General features: G+C 44.3%; 1 protein-coding gene across 14 annotated transcripts in view; it reads right to left on the reverse strand.

The window, feature by feature from the left end:
• ank3b (ankyrin 3b) overlaps positions 1-21678 on the reverse strand; it is a 137717-nt gene extending 116039 nt beyond the window's left edge. For 8 of the 14 annotated variants that reach the window (XM_061226353.1, XM_061226336.1, XM_061226292.1 and 5 more), the window contains exon 1: positions 21025-21677. In XM_061226353.1, the coding sequence (XP_061082337.1) occupies positions 21025-21093 (69 nt within the window). In that variant the 5' untranslated portion in view covers positions 21094-21677. Of the gene's footprint in view, positions 1-21024 lie in introns of all 14 variants that reach the window. The other 6 variants (XM_061226328.1, XM_061226256.1, XM_061226283.1 and 3 more) reach the window with 2 other exon arrangements.
• Positions 21679-27427: the final 5749 nt, after the last annotated feature.

A 27427-nucleotide genomic window follows, 5' to 3' on the forward strand; every position in this document is an offset into this window, starting at 1 on the left:
ACACTTACATTGAAGATGATATAAACACTGCGCTCTCCATACCACAGTAGTATCTCATACTCTCCTAAGCCCTCTCATGCCCTGGAGGCGAACAGTCCCATACATGGACACAGTACAGCTATGGAACTGCCATAGTTGCATAACATTCATGCACAACATTCATGTACAATCAATACTTCTCAACTGAAATGACAAATAAAAAATGGATGTTTTAAGCACAGATCAGACTTGTTGGTAATGTACACAGGTATGTTTTAATTAGCATACCAATCATCATCTCACCTTAGAAAAATATAAATAAAACCTATTTATTAATTCATTATTTTATCTTGTTTATTTATTTACTCTCTTTTACAAAATTGTTCATTATTTGACCTATTGTTCATTTTTTCAGGTGGGCCTGGACGGAAGCAGGTGAGGTACCTAAATTAAGAACACGACCAAATTATCCCACCAGAATTTAACCTGTAACCTTGGGGTTACAAAACCATATCCTTAAACAATAAGCCGTTTTAAAATAGAGCAGTCAATGTACGGGATTCAAATTGAAACTACCACTGCAAGTCCAGGTACTGTACACAATTGCTGCTCTACTCTACTAAAGAACTGTGCATCAAGTGCTACTCTTCTGAATGCACTTGTGAAATTAACATAAATTACTCTCAATGAATCAAAGACAAGGACAAGCAAGCACATAGAGTGCTGATTGGGCTTTGGAAAGGGCTCCATTGTAACTTATTGTACATCTCTTCAGATGGATGCTCTTAATTAAGTAAATACGCCCTGGAATTAATGCCAGCCATGATGTGAAAGCCTGCCTGACTTAGTCACTAATCAAAGGGCTTTGCCTTCAAGGTCCTTGATTTTTTTTACCAAGCCCCCTAAGTATCTAGAACAATACATATGAAATCAATGTACTGTACAAAAATCCTCCATTTTGAATTGACAAATCCCTCCTAACAGACATCCCAACCTGACAGACAGCCCCTCCTCTAACCACTTGCCTTCCTTTTCACCGACTCTGTATGTAAAGGAAAGCAGGAGAGGCCATCAGTCCCGTGCAGCTTTGTGTTTCCCTCCAAAGGTGCACACAATGAGACAGGGGTGCATGGATACATCTGAGGCTGCTGTGCACACTGATAAGCACTGCCTGCCCCCCCCACCTCCTCTCTCCCTTCACTGGTAATATCCCCAAATGTCAGGCACAGGGAGGCTAGCATCGAGCGAGGAGGCTGTGATGCCGTCGCCTGTGATCTCTGCCCTAGCGCGTAACTAGCCCCCCAGCAACAACGTCAGACTATCAAAACATTCCTGGCAACACGGCCCTCCTTCTGCAGGTCGTCCAAGGGATCAATACTCTCGACACACATAGCATTACCTCACCACCTTCTCTCATTTATACATTTAATCTTTCTGTAAACGTTTTGTCTCGTTTGTGTTTGTGTTTAACCAGCACTCAGCAACAACATGTGACTATCAAAACACCACTGACAACATAACCTTCCTTCTCCAGATCTGCCAAGGGGTCAATAGGTCACAACCTTCAACACACACAGCATTACCTTAGCACCTTTCATTTATTATTTATACGTTTAATCTTGCTGTAGATGTTTTGTCTGGTTTGTGTTTGTATAACACCCATCCATCTTTTCTAGTCCTGGTTACTTGCGCTTGGCTCTCCAGCAAAGGTATACTGTTGCTTTGTGAGTCACAGTTAGGCAGTGGAATCTGGACTGTGAGGTGTGAAAATCCAGGAAAAACCGCAAATGCAGAATTACAAGAGGGAGTAAAACACAGAGAATGCTTTTGGATATTAATCCAGAATAGAAGACAAACTAAAAAAACAAAGTTATAATTGGATATTGTGATTGTCAGAGGGAATATCTACAGGATATTTCAAACATTTCCATCAAATAACCCCAAATTTAGAAATAAAAATTGGCAGGACGAAAGGGATTCATTTTACTAAAAACCACTCAAGAGAATGTGGTTCACAATTGGCACAATAAACTGCAGTGCAGAAACTATAATAAATAATCAGAAATTGTCTCCCATAAATGTTAGATAGCTGGAAAGTGGTGCATCTAGTTATTAGAATGACAAAACTCCTACAGAAGAATTACTTATACAGTAAGTCTGTCATAGTGTGACTGGGAATACTACTGGACTTCCACAAAAGCCTTCCAATAAATACAATGGAATTCAAACAGCATACACAATCTAGAAATAAAATGAATACCAGACTTGAAAATGAAGTTGGTGTTACCTCACATCAGGGTATTTCCCTTTTTCTAATTCCATTTTCGTTTTAATGCAAGAAGCTACACGTCCATTAGTCTCTGGCATTTATCCCTGTCTGTGCTACACTTCTCATCAGCCAATGATGTTCTCTGTCTGTTTCTGAGACCAATCCAGATGCTGGGTTTAAAAAACGCTGACCTGTAGCTAAATGCTGAGAAACCCGTAAAGCTGCCTTATACAAATCAATATGTCGTCCGCCAGCCAGAAGTGCACTCTCCCTCATCACCCGCGCCTGTCTCTCGTGGTGCTGGAGAGCCCGTGGCACAGCCTCATAGCCACGCATTGAGGACGCGTCACGCCAGACATCTGCTGGCCCTCCAGCACCGCTGCATCCGAGAGCAAGCACCAGCTAAGAGCTGACGAATAAATGAAAAGTAAACAAATAAATAAACCATGACCATCGGCATGTGACTTACCATGGTTCACAGCCCTTACATCGGAGTTTCTGGGCACTTTTAGCGAGAGTCTACACCCCCACCTTTGGTACAGGGGGAAGAGGTGTGGCCGGGGGAAAATGTGTGGTGGTTGTAGCTTTGCGTTTGGGAGACTTACCTATGGAAAAGAGAGGAGGAGAGAGGAGGGGTTGAGTGAGAGGGAACTATTCTGGTGAGGAGATCAGCAACTTAGCATGAGCTTAAGGAGGAATTAGCCTGCAAACTGCAGGACCGTGGCAACAAAGGGAGAGGAAGGCAGCGAGGTGGCCATCTGTCATGGCCCCTGGCTGGGGAACCTCCACCACGGGCAGGTGGGACAGAGGGGCGCCGGAGAATGTGACCTCACGACGGGGAGCGCTCCGGAAAACGCCGGGCTGATGTTAGCGCCTCCACCGCGTCTGCCTCTACAGGCGAGGTCAGCGCCAGTCCCCTGCTGGGACTCAGCCAAGGATCTCCTAGGCAACTGACATGAGCGCACAAGAGCCACAAATAGAACAGGCACAAACCCCGCTCCGATCCCAATTCAGACGCACCACACAACGCCCCACGTTTCTGCACTCGTGTCCTTCCAGTAAACCCCGCCGTCGCGGAAGGGTTCGCCTGTCGAGCGGAAGCGATTAGCGCCTTTCCTTTCGCAGACAAAGAGATGTGAATGAAATGCATTATTTATTGGCATTTAGGCCCCAGAATTAATTGCCTTTCCATGTGCATTCTAAGGTTTAAAATCTGGCTGTGTTTAAATTATGATGGTGTGTTTTGTGTGTCCTTGCAGCCAGACTTGCCTACGCCCTCCCCAGCAGTCAGCCTGTGCTCTAGCTGAGGGCTACTGAAGCACAGTGAAACACAATAGATGCCATTTTAGTGGTTATTAATTTATTTATTTATTCTTCTTTTTTGAAGGGGCTCTGCTCTCAAGATGTCGACACTGAAAATCCTAAAACAATTAATACTATATTGACAGAAAATGATAAAAAATGCATTTTTTTTTTTTTTCAGGACAAGATTTCAACATTTTTAACACCAGATTTACTACACTTACAAATGTTGAGTGATGAAGCCTATAAAAATGGAAGAATGGAAATAATTTTTCTGGAGCTAACACCCTTTTGCACATGCCAAATAATTTAGAAAAGAATAATCTGGCCTTTAATACAATGTAACACCTGTTGTCTGCATTAAGTACAACACAACTCAAATATCTGTCAGTGGCCATTACCGGCAAGTTTTCCCCTTCGTCAGTTCGCTCAATATGACATATTGGACAAATTATGATACATGGTGCCTTCAAGAATTCACTCAACTACATTCAAATTCCTGATCTCAGGCTGCTGGTACTGCTCGTCTTCTGCATGAATTCCTAACATGCAGGAGTGAGATGACAATCAGCACGTCCTGTACCATGGCATTCCTCCTAACCAGGAGTAAAACCACACAAATGCATTACAAAAAGACTGCATTGTGAGCATTCAGTGTGTTGCATCCAGCCCTCTAACGTCACTCCGACCCCACGAACCACACTGTGGGCACTACAGCGATGTCACTGCCACAGACAGGCGTGGCACTGCAGGGCAACACTGCAGGAGGGTGTGGCTGAGGCTGACACTGACGAATGGGGACGCACTGTCTAACAGAGACCTACAGTGCAAAGAGAAACCCTCCCTCCCCTAGAGCGAGCGCACATCCGGTCAGCAAAACCTCGACCCATTTGAGCACTATCGCTTTCACTCTAATTAACAACGTTTTTCCCCTGCAAGTATCTCTTCCACCCCGGTCTTCTTTAAAAACAGACTCCCAGGAAATGTCCCAGATGCCAGCGCGAGTGGCACTCTCGCCTGCCAGGGAGGAAATAGCTGTCGAGTCAGACATAAGGCCGAAAGTCCCCCTCCCTCCCGTCTGCTTTTGCTTAATTATCACGGCACACCGAGCCACGGCATCAAACGCTTCCGCACAAAAGAGATTCGCTCTCGAGCTGACAGCCAGCCACAAATTTCCAGGAGGGGGGGGTGGGGGGTGGGGGGGCTTTTGTCTTCACAGAATAGGCTTCTCACTGCAGTCGTCACCCCTCCCTGGCCCTGGAGAGGTCAGCCCCGTAAACCTGCTTAGCCTTGCCGGTCAGCGGGGTTCAGAGGACCGGGGTCCCTCAGGGGAGGGGTGTTCTGATTTGGAAAGGGGTTTAGGGTTAGCCTAGTTAGCCCTAGGTCAAGCTCACATGATACATCTTCATAGCTACCTCACTGCAAAAATGGCAGTGTTAACAAGCATTTTAATCTTGTAATAAGACTTAAGATCATATTTTCTTTCTCTCAAGAAAATATTTGTCAAACTGTGCTGAGATATATTTTTGCATCTACTACAAAAACTGCATTGGCATATATCTTTGTCTTATTTAGGAAAAAGAAGGAATAAGGAATAAGATTTCAACTTTCAATATAGGACAAAAATAAACTTATTGAGATGGACAGATTTTTTTGGTTTTGGCAGAGCGAGGCTACCCCTCCCCAGAGGATAGCAGAACTGTGTCTTTAATGGGAGCCTTTGCAAAGATATGAAAAACGTTTTGGTGAACAATCGTAGCAGTTAATTACTCTATTACTCTATTATTAGGACACAGTTTTTTGTCTTTCACTCTTACTTCAGTTCCTTTCTGCTTCTATATAAGATCTCTGTGACCTCTAAATCTCCAACTGTGCACCATAGATAAATCAATTGTGAGAAAGAGTCACTTTAAAATAAGCTCTCTTTTGTCCGAATGACTGATATTTTCTGTTATGTAGGGCTTTTAGCATACAAATACAAATAAAATGTATGTTAAAACATTCCTGAAATTGTCTTTGAATGCATCCATGAATCTTTGCTATTTAAGTCAAAAGAGGAAGAAAAATCTGGTAATGAAATGCATGTTCTTTGATCAAGCCCAACAGCTAGCACTAAGGCCATGTTACCCAGAATACCCAGCTCCCCCCCCGGGCACCTTTTAACACTCTCTCAACCCACAGGTGTCTCATTACTACAGCACACACTTCTGTTCGGCTTTCATTAGCCTTATGCTGATCTGGGGAGACTGCAGACAGCAAGTATGAGTTTGAATGGCTGCAATAGATGTACTGGCTAGGTAGGTAGATCTACCCGGTAAATGTAGGTAGATTACCAAAGACCTCATGTAATGACAATCGCACTTAAATCAAATGAATTAGTCACTGTCATAAGTGGGATTAGTGTTCTTCACACAAATTCGAATTACTTTGTCCAGTCTGATGAATCCTTTGGGGTGAAGTTCTCATTTATTCCACCCCCCCCCCCCCCAATCATTGATGTTTCCATGGAAACAATATAGATGTAAGATCATGACACATTTGTCACTCTTTTCAGGCCAATGTTGAGGTGACATGGAGTCTACTCCCTGGCTCAGTAAAATAACAGTGCTTGGTGCAAGGGTGGATGAGGACATGGGGGCTACCACTCAGCCTTTGAGTCAAAGCATTTCAAGTGTTGTCTGAGCTATTGGGCCTTTACACATATGTGCGAACAGCTCATATGGGTGGCACAGGTTCATTCAGCTCTGAATACCCTTTATTATGCAATGCTGTAAATACAGTATTAGTGCCGCTATGCTGGGCAAGTATGAGATCATCCTCATATAGTAATACAATAGTTATCTGATAATTGCAATTATCAATATTTCTGGAGTCAATGCTATTTGTCAATCAGAATTTCACAAAGCACTGTTTATAAAAGTGGGTATGTCTGACTACAATGAGTCATATCAAAACACATCATTTATAGATGCATTTATAAAATGCTGATGACAGCCATGTTGTAGGAGACTTGAATCATGTTTCGGGCTTGGGTGACCTAGCCTGACCACTCTACAGAAAAACAATATACAATTTTGTCAAATTACTTTTAGAGAAAAGGTGGAAGGGAACACAAAACAACACAATTACATCATAGTAATAGGACCCAAATGGTGATTTAGGGGCTAATATTAGCCGACAGTAAAAGCAGCTCTCTGGTTCCAATCACAGCATATTATCCACGGCATACTACAGCTAAAATCCTCACGACTCTATGTATTTTCAAAGACATAAATCCCACTCAGTTTAGGTTTGGCTCTTCTGATATTACCCCACTAAAGTGATTTTTGAACACCCAGCTTATTACATTTTCAAAGTCTAAGAGCAACACCGTCAATAGTAATTACATTGCCTCCATTACTGGGTCCTGATATGGATTGTGTAACCATCAATTGGCTGAACTCTGGATGCAGAGAAATATCAAATCACAAATTTTAAACATTTCTATATCAATGCAAATCGTAACAACATTAATAATGCATTGCTAATTTATTCCCCTTACTTACATTGTTTTGAATACATAAAAAGGTGTGTGCAGTGCAGTCCATAAAGGAATTGTCTTCTTAGCCTAATCAATAGACATGCATTGCTCATTTGGACATTTACGCATTTGCTGATCTAGATGATGCTTGCAGAGTACAAAGAGGATGAATATTTCATGATGTGAATGGATGTTAAGTAAGAGACAAGAGACAAGCAAACACCACATACTTGTGTATAACCGTGCAGCTGGTTCAATAATGGTGCAAGCTATATAGAAATGTTGGGAGAATTTTGTGCAAACAGCCAGGGACTTCGTTCTGCTTATTAAACAGGACAAAGCCTAACAATGAACGCACTTCTGCCTGAAGACAAGTCCAGTAAAAATACATTACAATTCTGAATGCTTGTAGCTAAGCCACTGGCTGTTTGTTTGTTTGTTCGTCCTGTTTGTTTTCACCTCAATTTGGCATGGAGTGGAAAAGTGAGAGGAAAAATGGATATGCTGCCCTAACTCGGGCAGAATGAAGCCGATCATGTTTCCCCTTGGCACCGCCCTGGTGATAGTCAGCACGGAGCCCAGGCTACTTACAGTACTGCACATTTTCAACAAAAAGTAAAATGCCCCTATGGTATGCTGAGGTGTATTGATCGGTTAATGTACTGCCAAATGCCCAGTATTAAGTATCCCAAATTTGAAGAGAAAAAAACTAAAAGATAAAATTATTGGCTCAAGTTTTGACAGAATAGTAATTCTTGCCATTTTCAGTTGGGTTTGGAGAGGCATTGGACTAGATTTCATGGTCCCTGGCATCACTGTGTACCAGAAGCAAATAAATGATAAGCTATCAAGAGGGGGGAACATCAAAGCAGCTAAATCCCACAGAGCTAGCACATGTACCAACACACACACATACACACACGCACGTATGCACGCACCCAGCCACACTTTCCAAGCTTTTATCGCTATGAACCTTAAAAACCCTTTTTGCAAAACTCAGCATCAACATACAGGTATAACAAAGCTGAAATAAAATGTAAGTAGAGAAATATTGTTCATTACTGTATAAAGGCACTTATGTGTATTGGCCATTGTGCGTATGCTCACGACTCCTTTAACCTGCTGAACTAAGGGTTTTTCCTGACTGGGTTTTTGGCTCCGGCTGAGCTCCACGATCTGCGCTGCCGGGCCAGTTGGAGCCGGTGACGGAGGTGCACAGTGTGGGCCTAGCCCGGGCCCCTCCAGCAGGCTTGGGGCCAGCGGAGAGAGGGGATGTCAGTCAGCGGGACCAGGGCTCTTCCGGAAGGACCCGTCCTGGCGGCCCCCGCCGGGCCCCTGTGCAGCGGATGTGTAACTCTCGAACTCTGAAAAAGCCCAAAAAGAGGCACAACTCTCCCCCATCGGACCTACAGTGTGGCCGGCGCCGAGAACACGGAAACCAGCTGAAACACTACGGTGGGTTCCAGCCAGAATGTATTCTGTTTAAAGCAGAGCTGCCCAACCCTGTTCCTACAGTTCCTGTAGTTTTTCGTATCAACCCTAAATTGGCACACCTTATTCTATTAATTAGCAGCTCAACAAGATCTCTAGCTGTTGAATGAGGTGTGATTTCCAGGGTTGGAGTGAAAACCTACAGAATGGTAGATCTCGAGGAGCAGGTGTTGGGCAGCCCTGGTATAAAAAATGTGTACTCTCCTCTCAGTGTAAAGAATGTACTCTCCTTTCAGTGTAAAGAATGTACTCTCCTCTCAGTATAAAGAATGTACTCTCCTCTCAGTGTAAATAATTTACTCTCCTCTCAGAATAAAGAATCAGTACTCTTCTTTCAGTATAAAGAATGCACTCTCCCCTCAGTGTAAAGAACCAGGACTCTCCTTTCAGTGTAAAGAATGTACTCTCCCCTCAGTGTAGAGAATTTACTCTCCTCTCAGCATAAATAATTCACTCTCCTTTCAGTGTAAAGCTCTAATAGCCGTATTGTGTTTGGGAGGAAAAGCTGGGGATCTCTACTCCCAGTTGCCACGTGCTGCTACATTGTCACAGAGCCGAGCCGTGGCCCAGGACTCTGAGGATGGGCCGTGGGAGCGTGCTCCATCCCCCTGTGACGCACATGATACCTGCTCCCACCCACACTACAACAGACACCTCAGAGCCTCGCTGGAGGCCCGCCAAAACTGAACCGGAGCAGGAAATAAAATGGCCTCGCCGGGTGCGTGTCCACTAGCTACCTTTTCTTCTCAACCCCCTCCATGTTTCTCTTATGCTTTTCTGAAAAAGAGTATATATGGTCGCAATATGTACTGTTAAAGTTGAATTAACATTGGACATTTTACAGTGCACATTTCATGAGAATTCTTAGAACTACACTGCAATGTACAGAAATAAATTTCCACAGAAGGTGACAAAGGTGAGGACTTGATGCACGTAAGAAACACATGATTCTCCGTTTTTGGACACACACTGCATACAATTTTCTGCATTCAAACTGGTGTTTCATATTTTCTATCATTCGTATGAAACCAAATCAGCTGTCTGGAACAATACAGTCAGCCAAAGCATAACCAATCACCCTGAAGATTCAATGGTCCGGAAATAACTAGGACGAATCAACTTCATCATGGGATTCTTCTGGAAGCAACGGGCCACATCCCGGAGACAAATTGGAGCACTTTCCCTGATGCCATTACATCACCACCCAGGCCCTGGTGCTGTGCACATTTACATTAGTATTAGTCACATCACGTCATTACAAGTCACTGCCCGTTTACGTTCCCCCATCTACAAATTAGACCATGGAGTAACAACTCTTAATATGTAGCCCGGATGCAGGTTTTGCAATTTTCAAAAGCCGCCGCTCATAGATTTCTACAACAAAATGTCCTGGTGTTACAAAGGAACAGTTGTGCAGCTCCAGCTATTGAGTACAAATCTATGAACTGACTTGAAAATCATGTCTATTTGGTACTGGCTGGCAGGAAACCTGGGCATTTCTGAGGTTTGATATGGCTACTATATGATATGGGTGGCAGGAAACCGGGGCATTTCTGAGGTTTGATATGGCTACTATATGATATGGGTGGCAGGAAACCAGGGCATTTCTGAGGTTTGATATGGCTACTATATGATATGGGTGGCAGGAAACCAGGGCATTTCTGAGGTTTGATATGGCTACTATATGATATGGGTGGCAGGAAACCGGGGCATTTCTGATTTCCGTGGTTTGAGCGCAGTTTGGGGAGCCTGCGGTTCCTCTGATAAAGGAGGTATTTTTTATGAGGTGTGCTATTAACAGGTTGACACCATGTCTGGGTGGCTGGAGGAGAGGGGAGGGAGGGGGTGTACGGGGGATGTCATGCTTTAATCGGCCCAAACTGTAACAGGTGTCACCGTCACTGCAACTTCTCAATACATTACAACCTCTCTTGTTGGCACGTATTAATTTCTCCACAAGAGATTCATTCCTCCAACCCCTAAGCCTTGACTTCCACCCCCTCTTCCTATTACAGTACACATCCAGGCAACACCAACACACTTCCCCTATTAAATAGCATCTACCGTAGCAGCTGAGAGATTCCACCTACGGCCACAACTAAACTGTTTTCTTACATTCAAAGCAATCCAGGATTCATGAAAAAATTTCATTTGCTTTCTAAAGGAGACAAAGTGAATTAAAGATAAAGGTCTATTTGGAATGTAAGCCGGACGGACAGGTTTGCTGCATGCCCTAGTCGGATAGCGTGCCTTATATCATGCTGGGGGCTGGGGTGTGGCCGGGGGCCAGATGGGAGAGGGGAAGATGCGTGCAGGGCTAGGATTCTGCTGACCACAGTGTTTCTGGGTTAGCAGAGCAGGGATAGGAAAAAAACCCCACAACAGACATTGTGTTTTCTCCAGTGGTTTACAGTGCTGTTTGTGATGAAGTCAGCACTAGAGGTAAAGAAGATGTCTCTCTCACTATAGCCTTCCTTTATAAACTGGGGGAAATGCGTCTTGCCATGACTATATGCAGCACTTTACACTGATACCTCCATTTTCTCCTGTTTTGTAGTGGTGCTCTTGGAAACATCACAAGGCACAAAAGGCTAGTATTGCTACATCTTAGGACTATGATGCAGATCTAATAATAATAATTTGTTATTTAGCTGGTTTATTATATCCAAAGTGACTTACAGTTGATTAGACTAAACAGGGGACAATCTCCCCTGGAGCAATGCAGGGTAAAGGGCCTTGCTCAAGGGCCCAACAGCAGTGTGGATCTCAGTGATGTACCTCAGCCACTAGGCTACAGGCTGCCCAGATCTAGATGTGTAATATTAATCACCAGTCTCAAACCCACAACAGTGCACTTCCTGTGCAGGAAGGGGGTGCTGGGTAGAGGGTAGAGATCAAATTATGGTTTGCTAAGAGTTCCTGGAGTACAATATTATCAGGTCTTAACAGTTGGCAATTACATCTGTGAGCCTCAAATAGAAGTCAGCAGTCCAAGAGACCTAACTCCGAGTGCCTGAGAAACTGAGAAAAAACTTGGAGTCGGAGAAGGAGATGGATGCAAGGAGCGATAACATAACCCAAGTCCATTGAATGGCTTACAGGGTGATCTAGCAGTGGGGATGGCGATAGAGGGAGTTCTGGGAGAGTTCTACCCTGTCTCTCATACTCAAATGGAGAAGGAAGGATGTCTATCCTCGTTGGGTCACTAAGGATTCGCTACAATGTGACAGGTGTTTTCTTTCTCAAACCCTTGACCAAAGAGATAAAAGTGAATTTCTGATCACACCAAAGCTCTTTTGCGAGGTGGCTAGTGGCTAATGAATAAGGAGTGTTACAGCAGATTTAGGGCTGAGGTAATGCAAAGGATTAATTTAACAGTGATATCCCCACACTGTCACAACACTGTCTTACCTACAGGAAAATACTACTAATCCAAATCCCCACACCTGCAACATGTTCACAGAGTTTTATGCACTGGCTTAAACACGTTTCTAGCTAATACAGGTATGGGGAAATGGAATCTCCAAACCAAACATGTCACAAATGACTGCTGAATATCGTATGAGCCTGGAGTACTTAGTTACTGGAGTAACAATTAATTTTTGCCATTTGCCAAATAAATCAAAGATTTCAGGAAAAACTGTAAGAAATGAAAAAAATAGACCCAGAGAATAACCTTTCAAGAGTCCTATTTTATTACATGAGATTCATAAGAAAGGAATGCAATGGTCTCACAATGAGAACATTGTAATATACTGGAGAATTGGATGGCCCACAAGGTCAATCCCATCATCCTAAAATGAAAAGAAAACGAAATCTCACCAAAAGCAAGCTGGCTGGCCAATCAGAGGCAGTATGCTGCACCAGCAGCGATAGGCTTGTAATCCTAAATAGGAAGCCATTGATTGGCTTCTGTAAAATGCCTGTTATTGGGCAACCAGAAATGGAACATCACAACTTTTTTTCATGCAATTACTCAATCTGCAACAAGCAGTCACACAGAGACTTAGAGCCGACATATTAAAAACACTCCAGTCAGTAATAGATCTGACTCATTTACATTCCCACATCTCCATCAACAATGCATGTGATGCCTGCAAGGGTATTAGCAACATCAGAACTCATTAGCAGATCTAGCTGATTAAAAGTGTAGCCGGTACAATGGCAAAAGGATAAGCCATATCCCGTTGTTACTGCAGAGACATTCCGGACAGACTATGTTACAGCTGCAGTTCAGAAATGTAGTTACATATGAAGACAGTCTCACAGCGAAGACAGGTGTATGGGTCAGGTCCCACTTGAAAAAGAGCTGATAATCTCAATGGGTCTCTCTCTTTCATAAATAAATAATGTACAGTACTGTATACAATAAATAGTCTTCTGGACTGGAGCTTGAACCCTGCGCTTTACATTAACCAGGCCAAAGAATTACAGCAGCTTGCTCAGTTCCCATGAGTGCAGGCCAAATTCAGCATTAAGCGCAGTGCTTGTCTCAGCAAAACCCAATATGGTTGGACAAAATGCCCATGCTGGCAACAACAGATGCAATATATTATGACACTACATGCTTTTTTTTATGATTACATTCTCTTTACTGTCTAATGAGATGAGAAATTAAAACCTGAAATTAAAACATTACTCCTCTTTTCCCGTTTTCTTGTTCCTTTTCCAGCCCCTGAATCCACAGTTTTGTGGGTCTTGCTGAGTCAAACTGCATCCTAAATCAACATAATAAATAGGCATGGTAACTTGTTGTGTACTGCAGCATCTAACCAGCATCTAAATCTTGCTTGAACCAAGCAAAATAATTCATAAACAAGTTCATTTAATTGGAGGTTGGTCTGTCCATATTTTGTTGATATCACGCTCCCTCTCTATCCCCATCCAGGCCCACACTGGGCACAGCCCAGGTGGCGATCCAGTGAGGTCCGGTTACACTGCTGTCGAATCGCTCCACAGCCCTTGGGAATGCTGGATCCCGCTCAAACATTTAAGCACTTTTGCAGACGCGCTCCGTCCGTCCCGGGCTCCACGGTGCGCTATCGGGTTCCGGTGACACCAGAGAGCCTGGGAAAGGCCGGTCCGGAGTTCCGGAGCGGCGGCCGCACATGCCGACTAGGATTACAGGATCAAAATGCGGGAGCCCCGGAATTCGCCGGGGGTTTTTTTGCCTCTGCCCCCCTACCTCCTGAGCTCTCTGGGGCGAGAGGGAAATTGTGCAGCCAACAGGAGCCGGGTGACACATTCCGACACAGCGCAGACTTCTTTCTGTCTCTGACCCGGATTACACCCGTAGACTCCGTTTCCGGTCCGAGGCGTGTCACGCGTTAGCCGCACACGGCCCAACAAACTGCCACGGGCATTTACAAATTTACAATCAAATTGCCACTGACAAAGAACCCCTACTGAAGAAAACTGCTCAAGATAGGCTTCGAAACAGCAGGTAGCTGGTTGACCAGTTCACACCAGCTCCCAGCTCAATATGGTTTACCTGGTTGACCGGTTCAGACCAGCTCACAGATGGCTTGGCCAGTTCAAGCTATGTTTTCAAACAGCTATCAGCTCAGACAAGCTACCATCACTAGCTGGTTGACCAGCTTTTACTCAGCTAGACCAGCTTATGACCAGCTTGACCAGCTCAATTTTCAAGCTTGGTGGCAAAGTTTGATCAAATTTCCCTTCCCTCTTTGCCCCTACATGTAACGGTGCCAATCACTATTTAAATATCAGTCAGAAGTCTCACCACCTTGGAAACATACCACGCCAAAAAGTCATTTTCCAAATTAGAACTCCATCCCATGACTGTAACATTTCCTTCATACATTTGCTCTCTGGCACTGAAGGTACCAAAAATCTATACTGCAATTGTCTCATACTGAATCCATTGATACAGCATGGTCTAATTATCTGTACAGTAATTGTTCTGGGAGCAGTATAATACAATTCATTTTCTGGCATTCAGTGAGCTGAAAGGCAGGATTTAATAACATCATCCTTAATATGTTATCATCCTCTTTTAACTGCTTTCCATGCATACAGTACATTAGGGGAGTTATGCTGTAATATGAGAGCAAACTGTGCAGGGAGCACTTCAAAGGAACTGCTTCCCCACCATTTTGTTTTCCAACCTTTATCTTTGATTTGTCTTCATCCTATTAACCACATTGTGAAAACTAGCATCTACTGAAATACTCCACACTTGTGCCTGCAATATTTATACTCTATATGTGCTCTGTACAACTATAGGAGATTATTTAGGTTGAGTTCTGTTAGCAGAACGAGGGGACATAAATGGATATCGGCAAAGGATAAATTCTGCACAGACACCAGTAAATATTTCACATAGAGACTGGTCAATGTGTAGAATAGCTCAGTGGGCCATGTACTGGAGCGAGAAACGCTGGGGGTTTTCAAGACTAGGCTTGATACAGTGCTAGATACTATCTTGCTTTTAGGTTAACTAAGCATTAGGTACACTTGGTGAAGTGATAGGAAGGGACAAGCATTACTGGACCTGTTCTCTTCATCATGTTATGTTAAAATAAACAGCTTGTGCAGGTAGCTTGTCTGAGATCGTAGTTGGTCTAGCAGCTACCAGCTGATTCAAAACCTAGCTTGAGCTGTTTATTTTCAACAGGTTACCTATCTCCCTCTCCACCTCACCTGTGGTGAGCGTGCTTGCACAAAATGTCTGCCATGCATCACCCAGGTGCTACACATTGGTGATAGCTGAAGTAAGTTTACCCCTCATCACTGTAAAAGATGCTTTGATTTCCGAGAAAAGTGCTATATAAATTTAAGAAATGACAAAGGAATTATTATACCTGTCATTACACATGCTTACACTGTAGATAAAGATAAAGATTTTCACTGACTAATAATTACTCCCCATATTGAGACCACTTAATGGTATCATCAGAGCTACAATAATTTCCTGAGATTATAAATAGTGGAGAGGTGACTCCATGTAGTTTTTATTACATGCTTGGTACCAAGGCTAGCGGGGATCATTCTACATATGGCAATAAACTAAATCACTTAACCGCCATTTCCCCACGGAAAGATTCAGACAACAGCTTTTTATCCTGTTGATGTGAAATGCAATGGGGGGGGGTTCAAAATGAATTAATGATGACTCTCATTTGGGAAGAATAATTCTGTGTGGTCACAAAAAGCAGCCTGGCTAGAGTAGATTCAATATTAGGTGACTGATCATGATGTCATTGAAGCTCCCATGCGCTTGTGATGTGCAGTGTGCCAAAACCAATAGAAGACAAAGAAATTAATTTCCTTTGTTGCCGAAGATATGGCAACAAACTTCATTATACCAAGGCCAAGACTGAAATTATTTTCCATTGTGCTGTGGTGATGCAAAGCGACTGATGCGGTCACTCTGTTAATTCAGGGCCGGTCTTAAGCCTCATTAAAAGAAAAAGGTTGCCCTTTATCTGGCAGAAGCCCCCCGTTTATCACAGAGCCTTAATTTTGGGTTTTAAATAGAGGCTTCCCTAAATGAACTGTCTGCCACAACAGATTTGGTGGCTTCGCTCAGCAGTGCTGCGAGGCAAGCCTCCAGGTTCAGAATATCTCTGGCATGTTCCTCTGTGAAACGCACTCACTTTACCATCACTCACCACTGCGTCGCCCGTCGCCCCCCCCCCCCCCCCCCATTTTCCCTCAGGACCGCCAAGCTCACTTCCTGCTTTGCACCCCAATTAGAACTGCACGTCCAGATTGGTTTTCAATTATGTTGTAAATGCCACCGAGGCGTTGGGTCAGGTTGAAGCGCACCAGATGCGTAAGTCGTTTAGTGCCTCCGTCCGTGAGCCGCACTCCATCATGGTAGCAGCGGGAATGCGGTGCCCGAGCAGCGGGTATGAGCTGGTGGAGATTTACTCTGCACTCCCTGTTTTGAATATGCTCTCTGTGTGGTCGGTCATTCACAATGCAGCCTCACTTTCACCTGTGTTTCCATGGTTCCTGAGCATAGCCCTTGGATCCATATTATTGAACATTTATCTATATTTGCCAACAGTATGTCTCTTAAAATTAGTCCACTGCATGTCAAACTACAGGTCAAACCCCACCTGACTCACCTCTTAGGGCCCCCAACTGAATCTCCCGCATAGTGGTTCATTAAAATGGCTCCTTTTCACCAACTGTAAAGCAATATGCTCCAAGTTCTTACACTCTATTGCATTTACCCCATTGAATTTGAGTGTTGTGATACAATCATTACATAAATGAATCAAAATGCAAAGTGGATGCCACTGCACTGTACCTACTGTCAGTTGCCAAACACTCGAAACCAGTGTGGAGTACAATTTTGCTCCCAGTGTGTCAGCGAAAACATGTGGATGTGTAGATAGAAGTATTATTATCAATGTTTTAACAATTCAAAAGCAAAAGGTATATTCAGTAGATGCGTGCTCACACAGTATCATTTTAATTTTGCAATATCATGGAGAAGTCTGAAAGCAAACACAGTGAGATTATAAAAAAGACCTGGAAGCCATTTCCTAATTCCTCCCCGTCTTCTGCTTTGGCGTAAACAAACCCAAAGCGAGATCAGCCCCCTCACCCTCTCTGAGTTCAGCTGCGGTTATTAAACTATGAGCTAATCTTTCCACTTGCCTCTACTGCACCTACACTCTCAGAAAAGACCCATTTGATTCTATAGAAGAACCCCATCTAGTCCAAGCATTCTTTGTCAGGCAAGGTTTCTTTGTCTGGGAGCTATCACACTTCACACCGATGGTAGAGGGCTCCATAACAACCTGTAAAGGGGTCCTCTATGGAGGCAAGCCAAATAACCTTTTTCTCTGAGAGTGCACTATTGGGCATGAAGTCAGTGTTAATGTCTAAGTGATGTTCTTAAACGTTACAGTGGTGTAAAGTGCTTCAGCAGTCTGGCACCATTCGACTCAAGGGGACTCGATTGACTCAAATTGACTCAGTCCTCTCTGATGTGATTGTATGGGCTGAAAGGGATCAGTGCGAGGGGGACAGAACGAGCTGTCCCTGATGTTCGTCTGAAGGCCGATGGACAGACAGATACAGGCAGGCAGCCATCCGCACCACAGCAAGCTGAATCACCGTGAACGATGAGTCTGCATCTGCCACTTCCCTTAATGATATCACACACTTAGCCTCACCTCTCCACACCTACAGAACTGTCTTCTCTAACTTAAGAGCACACATCAGGAGCAATAACAAAGCTTTCTTTTGCTGACGGCACATGGAATTCGTAATGACGTATATAAAGAGAAAGCTTTCGTTGGCATGAGTCATTGCTCGACACTTACTGTGCGGCTCAGCTAATGTTAGGTATCTGATCTCAACATTATTCCACAAACCATCTCATGACCAAGGTTACGCAGAATGTTCCAGAAAATGTGGATTATTTTTGCTGAATATTTCTATAAGTACACCATAAATGCACAGGCTTTGGTGAAAAAAAAGAATGAATGCTCCAAATTGTTTTATGTTCAATGTCATGATAATATCATGATTTATTGGTAATATAACTGTTCATTTATATAGATACACAGTCTAATCAAAACATGAAAAACAGAGGCTCTCTCTCTCTCTCTCACTCTTTCCATCTCCATCTCGCTCTTGCTCTCGCTCTCTCTCTCAGTCTCTCTCTGGCAACCCCCTCGTTGCCATAACGACAGCCACAAATGCACCTGTCATGGTTACAGGGGTCTCCCGTCACGTGCTTGCTTCTATCTGATTCGATACAGACTCCTTCCAGAGACTTCCTTTTCGATTAGCTGCGTGCGCAGGAGACGTGTTCTCTCAGGCAGCCATTACGGTTCAACAAGACATGAATGCCAGCCATTACGGCTCACCAAGACATGAATGCCAGCCATTACGGCTCACCAAGACATGAATGCCAGCAATTAGGAAGGACGAAATCAGCATCACCCCAGCTGGGCGAAGCACGCTGGGATGACTGCCCGGACACTTTTTTTTACAACCTACCATCCCTTTCTCTGTTTCACAACTGACACCGTCAGCCACTGCCCTCGAGTGTGCGCTCTGGCGTAGGTGTTCAGAGACCCCACCACACAGGCGTTTTGCGAACGGCAACAGGACACTTATTCAGAGAGGCCCCTCGGTTAACTGGTGTCTCTGACTTCAGAGCATGATCCAAACCACCAGAGTACTGTACAAACCAACATGTACACTACAGGAAGGGTATGCCACACTGAACAGCCAAGATGAAATGAGAATTCCTGTGTTACATGGGCAGTGTTAAGAGGAGGGAGGTTCTGTGTGATTATCTTCACTACAGGCAGAGACAGGCCAGGCAATGCCCTACCATGGGGGAGGATAAGCAAGGTGTGGAGGGAGAATTCACCCCCAGTCTGAGAACAGTGATGAGGTGAGAAGGGTTCAGCGAAGGGAGTTCATTTCCACCAGGGTGCCACTTAACATAAGCAGGCACAGAAGCCGAGATGCCCTGTTATAAACAACACGGATGCACAATCACATGCACACACACACAGGCATGTATGCACACACACACACACACACACACACACATGCAGGCAGGCATCCACACACACAAACACACACATATTGTCCAAAGGACAACAAAGCGGGTCTTATTTCTGTTGAACAGAGCACAATGTATGAGGCTTGATTGTGACATGACTCTAGTCATAAATGCTTCACTTGTTTCAAGACAGTCTTTGTTAATGCAAATATGTCAGTATCCTATGAAAATCTAAATCTTGAATTATGAAAGACTATAACAAAGGGGACTATTTTATTATTATGAATATTATTATTATTACAATAATGATGAACATTAATATTGTTATTAATATTATTATTATTATTATTATTATTATTATTACCACTGATATCATAACCTGCATCATCAATTCTACATAATAACAATAGCAACCTGCAATATAGCATTTATTATTATTATTATTATTGTTGTTGTTGTTGTTGTTGCTGAAAGAATGTCAACAAATACTGTACCAAAAATCTAAATATACCAGGCATTATGAACGAGGAAAAATCCCTGGTGAGATCCACTAGTGTGTTTCTCATTATCATAGTCATTGTCTGGAGGCACTTGGCATTGCCTTGATTTATTGAACATTTTGTGCTGCGTAGTCTTGACGTGAATGATCCCCCTTCCCATTAGACAACCTAAGAACCGAAAGAATCCAGTTTAACCCCAAATGAATTATTCACTGCTTTGTGCTTTGCTTAAATGTCTCTAAGCTGCTTAGCCTGAAGTAATTAAGACATTGTCTCAAGGTTACTTTCAATCCCATTTCCAAATATATCTCACCAAATGGTACAAACACTACCCTATGACAGTGGCAAAAAAATACCATCATCATTTTGATGAAAATGTAACATTTTGTTAAAATGTAATTAAACAGGACCACACCCATGGTGTCACCCTGATTTAATGGAGCCCGGTTCAGCGGTGCTGGGATACAGGCACAGGAGGACTTCCTGTCCCTGTTTTAGCAGGAGGCACAGATGCTGAGCTCTCTTAGCAACAGGTTGGAGCGGCGCTGTGCGCCCAGCTCGCGCCCCAGCCGGCGGGTCCCGGGTGAGGCTCGGGGAGAGGGCAGGATGCGCAGGGACGCCACGGAGCTTTCCGGGAAACGGGGACCGCCCTGGGGGACCGAGGCTCGGCTCACGCGACCGCGAAGCGGGAGTGACCCCGCCTCGCCGCAAGAAACGGCGAGGGCAGAGTCGCGCGGCGAGCTGCTCTTACGAGGCGCTCTTAAATCACGCCGCTCTCTCAGAAACGCCAGCCTCGCCTGTAAATCCGAGGGGCGGTAATTAAGCTGATTACGCTCCCCAAAGCGCAGAGAGAGAGAGTGCTGGAGCGGAGGCAGAGACGCCCCCCCCCCCCACGCGTCTGCGTGCTCTTTTAGCTCAGCGCCGCCTCGGAGTCAATCCCGTGCGTCTCCCTTTACAAACACAAACACTAATAAAGCCCTCTGTAATGTCTCTCTCCGCAGAGAGCAGGGGCGTCAGGTGCGGACGCCTAAGCGCCCGGACCGATGGTGCTCCGGCGCGCGTCGACGGCAACAGGTACCTCGTGAAACAAACCAGCCCTGAAAAACGCTCGTTTACATCAGCCGGGAACGAAACTCGGCAGAAGCCGCCGAAGTGGTGAACAAAGAGACGCACAGTTCAGACAGGACGGTACAGCCACCATCGCGTCTCCTCCCTCAGCCTCCGTGCAATGTGGCGCTCTCCAAAACAAAACCATGTCAGAACACACCCCTTTTTTTACTCTACATCTCTAAACAAAAGGAAATATACTCCTCTATTATAAAACAGGAGGGACGGCATGCAGACATATTTCTCTTAAGAAGCGAGCTAATTTTGTCGAGAGAGTAAGACAAAGCACTGAAATTAGCCACCTTTATCCTGCTCAGAAAAGCCATCACTTCTGCACAGATGTCTCTTTTACCTTTTTCCCCTTCTTTTTCTTATGGTGAGCCGTCTTGCCGATGCCCTTCTCCTTGGCTTCCTCGCTCATTTTTTGGGCTACAGGTCTCCTCCTGGTTTTTTATTCCAACATGAAGAGCTGTGGCGAGCTCGGTCTCTATTCAAAAGGAAAGCAGCCCCAAAGTCCATGAGAGAAGGCCAGCGTAAGTGAGAGGGGAGGCAGATGCACACTATCTCCCTCTCTCTCTATCTCCCTCTCTTCCTCGCTTGCTCTCTCTCTCTCTTGCACTCTCTCTCACCCACTTTTCAAAGCCCTGCCTCTGTTGCCTCAGCTCCTACACGCTCCACAGAGCCAGGGTCATAGAGAGCAGGAATCAAAAGAACTGAATATCCCTGCAAATCAATATCCTGTGGGATTGTCTCTTTGCCTGCCTACAGTGCCAACCTAAGACTGTTGCCTCTACAGCGCTGGTGAACCTCTCACTCTAACTGGTACTGATGGGGAGTCTTACAGGCAGCCAGAGCGAGAGAGAGAGAGAGAGAGAGAGAGGGAGGCAGAGAGAGAGAGAAGCAGACAGGGAGGGAGGGAGGGAGTGGGAGAGAGAGGGAGCATGAGAGAGGGAGGGAGGGAGAGAAAGAGACACACACAAAGAGGGAGACAGAGAATTGGAATTAATGGCAGATTGCTGACAAGTGCTAGCCTTTCTTCCCACCCACCCCTCTCCCCCCCAGTGAAGGATTGCTCCCGCCCAGGAACACAGCGATCGCAAAGGCAACCCCTCCCCAAGTGCGCTCGCTGGCTGGAGAGAGCCTTGCCGGGTCGCCAGACGCATCAGGTCCTTCCAGAAAAGGAAGTCTCAGAGTCCAGAGCCTGTACGATCGGGTTACTGTATCTTAAAGAAGACCCCTCCTGTTGGCTTAGAGGACAGCGGATTTTTAAAAGCAAAAACAATAACACACACACGCACAGACTGTGGAGACCACTGTCAGATGACCGCGCTGGTGGAGACATGAGCGAGGTTATCTGTTGCTTTGTTTGACTGTCGTTCTCTCCCCCCACACACAATAAACAAGGTGGTCTTTATCGCAGCGCCCGACCGCCACCCAACACCTCGTAACAGACACAATAGCAGCGTCAGATTCGCCAGCGAGCGCACGACGCCCAGGCTTCCCCCGGTTCGAGCTCCCCGCTACGCCAAAACAAAACCCGGCTTTATACTGATCGCGCAGAAACGAGCCGTGGGCGAGGCAGACCCAGGGAGACTCTGCGCTGGCAAGAGGGCCGTTTCGCACAGGCAGGCAAACTGCCTTTGATTTCACATTCTCTCCTGTATAAATAATGAACAAAGCCCAGCCCCCCACCGCTTAGATGCCCAAGGTGAGGACGGATTACAACCAGCGGCTGCTACCGGCCTGCACCCTGTGTGTTTGGGATCCAGGCCTAATATTTCAGCCCAGTCTCAAATGAACATTATGCAATCTCTGTATGGGGCTCTGTATGTCCCATAAAACACCCGCGTGATACGGCCCACGTTCCCTGAGACCCCAGACGAGTGGCTTTGATTTATTCAGAGCTTGCGTGACAGAGCTTAATGAGGAGAAAACGCCCAGTGGAGATAGGGTAGCATTAGCAGCAGAGTATAACTTCAGGCAGAATAATCCGTCTTTGCTAGACGATGCACTGGGTTTGGCAGCCCTGCATAATCGAGCTCAACCCACCACACAACTGTGAGTGCCATCGTCTGTACATCCTGTTAATGCTGTCTGGCAATTTGTAGTATTATCCATACAATAATTATCATGGCCAGGTACATTGGACATGTTCTCCAGGTATACAAGCTAATACAAAATTGCATCTTGCACTGAGGTAAACTCTGTGAGATGGAAATAATCTTGGCAATAATCTTTTTTAATTTGCTAGTGGATGAGATAAATCGCATAAATAAATGTAAAAAAAAAGGCCAGCACCATTATTGTTATTATAAATTCTCAATGTGCGAAATGGAAATTCACATCTGAACTGGGCATAAATATGTCATCTTAAATTATGATGAAAAGCTTCCTGCTTTTGTTACACCAGTTTTACACCACTGACTCCCCAGTCTGCCCTCTGCTGGTCAGATGGAGACATGACATAAACAAGACTGCACAGCACAGCACTGGAAAAGCAAGGCCATCTTTGCTCACACCGACAGCAGGAAGATGGTGAAAATCGCACATTGTGAGTGAGATCTCAGGCCATGAATTGTGTCATCAAATGAATCAGGCAGAAGATATACAGTAGCATGGTTATGCATGCTGCACACTTCTTTTAGATGTCCCTCATTATGATTCATTATGACCGTGTATCTTTGCCTGCTATACTGTTCTATTTATTACACCTACTATGCAGTGCAAAACGTAATGTGTCCTTTTGATTTCAAGGAAATTGATATCATACATTCAAATAACCGATGGTAATGACAGGAATGAACAGAGATTGAAATCTGTATTTTGTCAGCCAAGGAAAAATAAGTGTGGCATTACGTTATTTTTTGGATTAGAAACTACTTCTGCCCAAGGCAATTCACAGAACTCGCTGTGCATATGCTATCTACTTATGCAGTTGTATATTTACTGAGGCAATTGAAGACAACGCATTGCTCAAGGATATATCTGGGAATCGAACCACGAAACCACACTGGCCATCCTGTCATAACATGTTGGAATTCATTCCCGGCACCCAGGCCCAGGTCTGTAGGAATTCCCCAGCCTGGTGTCATGGGAACCCCCAGAGGAGAGAGCTGCAGGACGGAACATCCAGGTGCAGGAGTGGTCCGTTACGGAAGACTCTTTCACGTCGCAAAAGACTAAAAATAAGTCAATCGCAGCAAGTATGTTCGTCATATTGAAATTTCTAATGAAATGTTTTGAAAATAAGACACAAATTTTGCTAATGAGGTTTGACTAATTTCGAGATTTGCTAATGGAGAAATTTCAAGCAACTTAAAACAAGCAAATATTTTCTACTTGAGGGAAAAAAATAAGATCTTACACCTTACTACAAGACAAAAATGCTTGTTATTAAGACATTTTTTGCAGTGCACCTCTCACCCACCAACACACTTTTTTTCTACTAATCTACTCCAAAATAACATCTGTTACTGTTTGCCCTGCGCTCATTTCTGGATAGAATATTCATGGACATATTTCACTCAGGAATAGTGTTGGCCCAGGTGAGACAATCAGGATCAATCATCAACAAATTATCTTTTCTAAATCAGTTGGTAAACAGCTGCAGATACACTTTGTGCAGTTCACAATCAGACCAGACAAGGAAAGGGTAAAGGGTGGTTGTGGCTCACACTTCTGAAGGCCTGGGGTTCTATTAAATCAGCCTTAACATTATGCATCTGTTTATGCGTATGATAGTTCAAAAACACTGTGAGGCTGAGAACCATAGCCCCCTCTCTCTCTCTCTCTCTCTCTCTCTCTCTCTCTCTCTCTCTCTATGAAAGTAGCACTGGTCTTATCGCCTCTATCTGCTCTAATTGTTCTCGGTTCGTTCTCCCACAGGCTGTTGCTTTCTCACACCCAGGCAGAGGTGAGAGATTTAAACGGGGTTTTCTTTTTTCCACCTCGATCCACTTCCATTATTCCCCGACCTCATTCCCTGCAAGAGGGGCTGAAGAACCATCCTCTTCCGTGTGACAGTTACACCACACTGTATACATTTCCATACCAATGTGTGTGATTACAGGGTCCTGTTAAAAAGCATCAGATGAGGCAGTTAGAGAAGTCATCCAAGAGTGCACTCACAATCTAAAATGAATTGGGAAAAATCCCAAAGTAAATTTATTTCAATGAATGACATCAAGCCAGCTTCAAGCATGCCCTCTATTTCTTTGAAGAACAAAATAAACATGAGACAATGTTTTCCTGCTTAGTTCTACATATGATGCACCATTGTCATAGTTGCACTGTTCACTAATCAATCACAGGCTACTCAGAAGGCAGATGATAATGACTGCTAAGGGATTCTGAAGCCACTGGCACACAGCTGGATTCACAGTTTGTACCTTCCACTTCAAAGGGTTTGGCACAAAACCAGTTATACTGAAAGAAGTTCACCACGCACTGTCGCACAGTTCAGCGCAGGAAAGAAAGATTATTCCAGAATGTGGTATTCAGAAGCAAGGTGAGGAGAGCATTTAATTTGTTAGCATTTAATGTTATTTCTGCAGGGCCCTGGTAACAGTGTTGTCTACCTAAACCCCTCTGCAGAGAGAGTACGTAATTCTCGCCTTGGGTCAATACGCACACTTTCAAAACAAACATTTCAGGATGAGTGGGAGTTTGCTGTTCTGGTCAGGGATTCTGTTCACCTCCATAAAAGCAATTAATCACCGTTCCTCTTCTCCGTGCTGTCGCCCGCACTGCTAATACCTGTTCCAACATCCCCCACCACTCAGCTCCATATTCACTGCCATTTCACAACACACACACACACAGGGAAAAGCAGCAACTGGAAGCACGATTTGAAGGATGTTGATGGGCAATGTTGTGCTAATGGAATGAGAATACAAATGATTTCAGAAGATGCAAAGAAACATAGGGAAAATGTTTTAAAAGGGCATTATTTGGATAGGAATTCTATTGCTTAGAAACAGTCAGAACAAGTATAGTCATCAGAAATGTAGTGCACTTCAGAACATACAAAGGAGCTTTTTCATAGACGCAAACTCTACCAAAATACATTTTAAGCATAGATTAAGAAATGGTAAATGGACAGCATTTATATAACACTTTTATCAAAAGTGCTTTACAATGAAGGTACCAATCAGCTCATTGGGAGCAACTAGGGATTTGGTGTCTTGTTCAGGGACACCCAAGGCAGGGAATCAAACCGGCAACCCTCCAACTGCCAGACAACTGCTCTTACCTCCTGAGCTAATGGAGGGTGTTAAAGTAAAAGCTTGTGTTTCTCCTGTTTACATTAACTTAGTAGATAAAGAAGATGGAGTGCAGGGAATTTCACAGATAGCATCTCATTTATGAATGAGAGTAGGAATATCCAAACCCCCTAAGTGCCAGCAAGTAAGAGAAAGAACACTTGTTCTCTGTCCCTCTGACTGCCTGGAACAGTACATCTGTTCTCTTGTTGTCAACAACAACTGGAACCCTTTTTGAAGTTGTATTTTATTTGTAAAGTGGGAGGCAGGGGTAAGGGGTCGGTAATCACAGCAAACGCAGAGTTTTAGCATATGCTTACCTCTCTCCCTCCCTGCCTCTCTCCTCTTTCTCTCCCTCTCTCCTCTCTCTCCTAAGCACTCATTTTTAAGTAATCACAGATATAGCAAGAACTTCCCCTCTGACATAACATGCATTCCAACCTATCCACTGTATCCACTCAGGCTAGCGGGGTCTCAGAATAGCCTGGGACGTAATGTCACTGCCTAAAGCTACCACACAATGCAACTGAAGAAATAGTAATCATGCAGGTGTTCTCTTATGCACTGCTCTAACTAACTAACATCATACTATATGGAGCTGGTAAGCATTCAATAATTATCTGCCATTCAATCCACAATTGGTTGATCAGTGTTTGAACTGGAGAAGGCCTTTACAACCAGTGTTTTGAAGAAGGGAATCCAGTTCATAATTCTGAATTTCAAAATAAATGCAAGGAAATATTGATTTTCCTTCAGCACAGAGAAGTATTACATGGCATACTATTTAAATATTAAGACTACATCCATCTTAATGTTGCATGTTTCCTTCTAGTTGTTTACAACTTCATGTCTGGCTTCCTGTTTCCTCAAGAGCAAGAGAATTCCTGAACTATTTTCCATTTTGGGTTACAGCGCCGTCATTATACTTTACCACTAGACCACTAGTTTAAAATGAAACCGTGCATATCATTATTTTGATGTTTTACAGGGAATTGTTGCACACGCTTCGCTGGACAATGGGGATTAGCATGCTAATGATATCTACAGCTTACCTTGTGCAGACTGAGAATAAAATAACCAGCTGAATGCCAATGCAACCCCCACCTGTTATGAGCAGGTAAGGCAAATAATAAATGGCTATCACTGTAATTTGGTGGCTGTGGTTAATAAGCAGCATTGCTAACTGTACCATGAAACATAGGGCAGCAACACAAGGTCCATTCACAGTGCAGGGAAATCAGCCTGGGAAAGCAGCGCTACGGGACGTGGCCCTCACGGCGGTGTGAAAGAGGCCCGCCAGCAACCTGGCCTGGTCTCAGCCGCCTCCCTGGAGCCTCCATTCAGGCTCCTCCGAGGTGCTTTATTACCGTCTCTGCACACTTTTAACAGGCCTGGTGAATCGCCTGCATTTGGACCACGGCCACGGTTCACCAGAGGATATTACCATTCACAGAAAGTCAAGCAACAGTTTATGGGTTCCTTGGGTGCACATCC

This window comes from Conger conger, chromosome 2 (assembly GCF_963514075.1).
Source record: "Conger conger chromosome 2, fConCon1.1, whole genome shotgun sequence".
Taxonomy (NCBI): Eukaryota; Metazoa; Chordata; class Actinopteri; order Anguilliformes; family Congridae; genus Conger; species Conger conger.